This window comes from Acyrthosiphon pisum, chromosome A2 (assembly GCF_005508785.2).
Source record: "Acyrthosiphon pisum isolate AL4f chromosome A2, pea_aphid_22Mar2018_4r6ur, whole genome shotgun sequence".
Lineage (NCBI taxonomy): Eukaryota > Metazoa > Arthropoda > Insecta > Hemiptera > Aphididae > Acyrthosiphon > Acyrthosiphon pisum.
Window position 1 is genome coordinate 2383019 of NC_042495.1, and position 5639 is coordinate 2388657.

General features: G+C 25.7%; 1 protein-coding gene across 1 annotated transcript in view; it reads left to right on the top strand.

Moving 5' to 3' along the window:
• Window positions 1-2999, top strand: part of LOC100168957 (pre-mRNA-splicing factor CWC22 homolog) — a 12943-nt gene extending 9944 nt beyond the window's left edge. The window contains exon 13 of the mRNA XM_008184813.3: window positions 2249-2999. Coding sequence (XP_008183035.1) covers window positions 2249-2874 — 626 coding nt within the window. The 3' untranslated portion in view covers window positions 2875-2999. The remainder of the gene's footprint in view (window positions 1-2248) is intronic.
• Window positions 3000-5639: the final 2640 nt, after the last annotated feature.

Consider the following 5639-nt stretch of genomic DNA (forward strand, 5'->3'; position numbering starts at 1 on the left):
TTTATAAGAGGTCAATTCACTCTAATTTTTAAATTAACGGAGCTACACGTGTTCTGCTGAGCGTAAAATTTGCTATGTTACGCACTTGTAAGACGGAGACAACACATGCGGATATCATGTCCTCTTAAGTATAGTTGTATTATATTTCCTGCCAGATTTAAGATTTACTCATTTAATAGAGTGATTTGATCTATTATCAATTATCTGTGCTTAAGCGTTGGCTTTTATTCAATATTTTGATTTTCAAGCGAGATGAACATTTTTAATTTTTGATATTTCACATAACCATATCTTGCTTGAAAAATGAAAATTTTGAAAAATTGGCAACGCTTTAGCACAGATAATGTTCTTATCTACACATTTGATAATAGGTCATACGTGTGTAAGATGTAGACAACAAATGCATGGGTAGCATCCTCTTAAGATTTTTCAAATACAATGATTTATCGTTAGATTAATATTTAATATACTTTTAAAATACTAAAAAGTATACAGGGTTTTCGAAAAACATTTTGTCACTGCCAGTGGACAGTGTCATCCTGAGCTATTTAATAACAACTACATTAATATCTATAGGCAGGGCTTCAAGGGTGGCCACAGAAATTCGAATGAGGAGCATACTATTTTCAAACATTAGGATGTGTTAAAAATGTATATTTTATATATATATATTTTTATTATATAGTTTTTTTCCATAAAACTTGAGGTCTAGGAGTGTGCATGGCTACTAGCTCTCTCAAAGCAGCTACTGCTTTATAACATAACTAAGGATCCTTAGTGACGTACATTTTAAGATATAAAGTGGTGCAAAAACTGAAAGTGTAATAATATAATGTAGATAGGTAAGTTCACAATTTTTGTGGAAGGGCACTCATTTTTTAGTCACATACTAATAATAAAATGCCCATGTTATACCTATATAGGAAATGCATTTAAAGACTAAAACTTAGCAATTGTGTTAAAATAAAAATAAATCCTTATCTATTTATTAAATTTCATAATAGATAATTATAGACTTATAGTTGGTAAGTTATTTTATAATGATTGCTAATACTAATTAATTACATTTTCAACAAATAGTATTATATTATATGTTAAGTTTATAGTTTATACAATTCAACAAACAAGATACAACATTTAAAAAGAAACTTCTTTTCTTTTTAGTACATATTAGAGATAACTTTCTGTATTATAGTTTTTCGATTAATTAATACATTTTACAATGTACGGTCGTATTTCGATTAATTGGTAATAATTAATCAGTAGTGACTACTTTTTAATGAATAATCAATTATACCAATTAGTATAAAACAGAATATACAGTGCATAACGACATATCTTAAGTGTTATATACGTTTTACTTTTATTATGATGGCCTCTTAATAGTTAATAACATTCAAAGATTATTTTATTTTATTTTAATACATCATGGTCAACATTTTTAAAATCTCCAAACTTCAATATTATTGCTTTGATAAACTATTTTAGGACACTAGGAAATAATTTTTTATTTCAACTAAATTGTTATGCATACTATAGCTAATAATTCAACTATATCACTCGATATTCATACACTATACAACATAATATAATATAATATTTTTATCAATTAATTTAAGTTTACCTTTTTTTTCAATTGAATATATCAGGGGTAACCACAACGAGGCTCGCAAGCTAAGTTATTTCTATAAATAAATAAATGAATAAATATTCCTTCGTTTGTTATAAAATGAAAAATGTGTTCATTTTATAAATTATTTTATAAACATCTCTTAACAATGTTGCTCTTTTTCAATTAGCTTCATAAATTTGTGGCTCCCAAAATTAAGATTAGTGGCCACCCCTGGAAATATTATATTTTTATCAAACATTCAGGTATGTTATAAATGTAATATTTTATGTTTTATAAAAGAAAAAGTTGTAGACACAAAAATAATAAGAATGAAATGCTGTACGTTGGTAATCTACTTTACTAATGTAAATCATAAAAATAATAATAATGGAGCTGAATGAGAGCCTTGTGGATAAATACTTGATGTATTATTAAAAGAATCAAGAATAAATGTGTTAACCTTGCAATCGGCTTTCTGTTAGTGGCTTAAAAAATAAACCACGATAAAAATGATTACAAATTCCAATATATTGTTTTAAAAACTATTTTAGATGTTTTATAATACCTAATGTATTTTAAAATTACCACTAATATATTATTTAACATTTCAAAAATATTTTTTCTTGTATTTTATAGGAAATAAAAAAAGAAAAGATCTTGACAAATCTAAACAAAATGCAGAAAGAAAAGAAAATGAAAAACCTAAAAAAAACGAGAAAAGAAATGAAATTGATAAACCTAAAAGATATGAAGAAAGAAAGGGCAATGATATGCCTAGACAAAAAGAAGACAGAAATGAAAATGATAATTGGAGAAGAAATGAAGATAAAAGAGATAATGATAAATCAAGAAAATATGAAGAAAGGAACGATAAAACAAGAAGATATGAAGAAAGAAAGGAAAATAATGATAAACCTAAAAGATATGAGGAAAGAAGAGATAATGATATGGCAAGACGAAATGAAGATAGAAATCTTAATGACCGATCTAGAAGAAATGAAGATAGAAATGAAAATGATATATCAAGGAAAAATGAAGAAAGAAAGGAAAATTACAGACCTAGAAAAAATGAGGAAAGAAAAGAAAATGATAGACCAAGAAGAAATGAGGAGAGAAAGGAAAATGATAGACATAGTAGAAATGAAATTGACAAATCTAAAAGAAATGAATATGAAAAATCTCGAAGAAATGTAGAAAGGAGGGAAAATGATAGATCTACAAGGAGAAATGAGGAAGGGAAAGAAAATGATAGAAAACGCTAAATTATATGGTTTAATTTTATATTATTTTAATTTTTAATTATCTACATACATATTATATAAGTAAAGCATTCAATGTCAATATTTTTTTTGTTACAACAAAAATAAATGATAAATTGATTTTATTATTTTATACATTTTTATTTAATAATTATTGTATTGTGTAAATTATGTAATTTAGTGTTTGATATAAAAGAAATAATCAAATTTAATATTTTCTATTTATGATAAATATTTAAATTACTGAATTGGATTAAAGTCATTAAGTAATAAGTTATAATAAATAAAAATATATATCCTAATTATTTACATAATTTACACAAATACATAATACATTTAACTTCACAACGTAAGCCAACTCTAACTCTCACAAACAACAAAGCTTGTAATTTGTGTTGCTAGTTCAATTCATTAACTACTTACGAATAACGATATTATTCTGTCATAGCAGTTCTTCAAACAAAAATAACTTATGAATAAACTAATTCTTACTAGTAAGTAGTAGGTAATATATGCTTCCTTTAGAATAATTTTTCGTATGCTTTAATTTATTATTGATTTCAAATTTAACATAATCGTAATGGTGATTTATTCAATGATTAGGTACGCTTGACAAGTACATCAAACAAAAATTTTAGATTCTGAGCGGAGCAATGAATGTATTGATTTTACAATGATTTTTTTTGTTGTGTTCATCATCTGGGGTAGTAAAAATGATTAGATTATCAACTTCAGTATCTTGTCTGACAGAAAGTGAATCTAGTTGGTACTTTTGGGTTCATAAGTAAAATTAAGCAAGCAAAATCAGTTTTCGACAAAATCGATTTTGGATGTTTTGGGGGGAGGGCTGGGGCACTTGCCCCAGTCAAGTATTTCCATCAACCTTGTCACACATTTAAAAATTATAAGAAGTCTTATTTTTAACTTCTAAGGCCTTATAGGCTTTTATTATAGAAATTATATTTGATACACAAACTAATTTGTAATTAATTTATCTTTTAATTAGGTACTGATATTACATTTTTATGCAAATGCATATTCTTCTTACGCACAATGAGTGTGTAAAAATATAATAATATAGGTCGTAGGTACTTTAAAGGTACCCCCATTAATATTTTTAAATTACAACAAAATAACTAAAATTGTTATTGTTTGTTTTAATATCTAATTTAAAATTTAAAATATCTAAAGTACATAATATTATACATATTGTATATTGATTATATATTAGATTATATATTATATACCTATATTAAGCAATGCTGTAACCAAAACATTTAAAAATTAGGTCAGTTTTTTTTATAGATATCTTAAGTTCAAATATTTTTATGAACTACTTACGAGAAATCTTGTTTGACATTTTCAACGATTAGCTATCAGTGGCGTATTTACGGGGGATCATTTTTTTACTTGCCAACCAAAATAAATTGTTTACTTAGTTTAGATTTGTTATGACATTATTCAATAGTAAATTTTACTCTGTTAAAATGTTATTATATTAGCGGATGAATTATTCAAATTATTCAACAAATCAAACTATACTGCCGGCTGAAGCCATTACCTACCTATTAATAAATAAAGAAAAATCAATAAAGGTAAGCAAATATTGGAATTTTTTATATATATAATATAATATCTATATTTCTGAATATATAGTAGATAGGTACGTAGGAAATAAGTAAAAGTACAGGTGTTAACTGTTAACTTATCGAAATGAGTTTTCTATTATAACAGCTAATATCGGAAACTACTGGATTTATTGCGATCAAGGTTATATCAATACATTTCTTGTGACTTTATGGTTGTTTTAAGCTTCTTTTCAACCCCTGTAGGTTGTTATTGGGTGAGACACACATGAATTTAGTTTTGGGTCACGAAAATTGAACCATTTATTGTTTAGGTATTAGGTATATAATATTATATATTATGGACATGGGGTTGCCATTTCGGGTTCCCAATATAAATTATTTTTAAATAAAATAAAATCATATTTATTCTATTATTTTTATTCAAAAAATGCTAAATGCTATATCCAAAGATCAAGTCATCAAAATGTGAGGTATATCTATCATTGTATTTTATCGTTGGTTTATGTTATTTACTTTATACCCTATGATAATTCATAAGTTGTGGTGTAACACATAACAATAATTATAATATAAATATCTATAATCTATTGCAAGATTGTCAAGATTGGACGAATTTTCAAATAGAACTTGTAATTTTAAAATTGAAGACACTTTAGTAGGAAATCATAAATTGTTAGTTCGCCAAAAACTCACCCCATGCATATAGATTTATCTTTGGGGGGGGGGGGGGAGAGGGCTGGCACAACGTACGTGGACAATGATTCATTCATCATCGAAAAATGACGTACAATACAGTATGTTCCAGAAGTCCCGTATCACCCTTAGTATCTCCGTGGAAAATCAATATATTTAAATGCCATTTTTTTAGTAGTATAGAAATTCTGATTAAATAAGATAATATTCGATTTTTTTTTTAAAAATTCAAAAATTATCAAAAAATTTTTTTAGGCAAATAAGTTTATTAAATTTCTAAGATAGGTAGCCATTTTGTTGATCATATTTTTTCAAACAGTTCAAAAAAAAAAAGTATTAAAATTTAATGAAAATCGCAAAGTTAGGGCTAATTATTATTTTTAATTTTAGACGAAAAAACAGAGTGATTGTACCTAATAATTAACATGTGAATCGTATTTTGCTAATGCTGTATACATACGTAACATAATTATTATTCATAGAAAT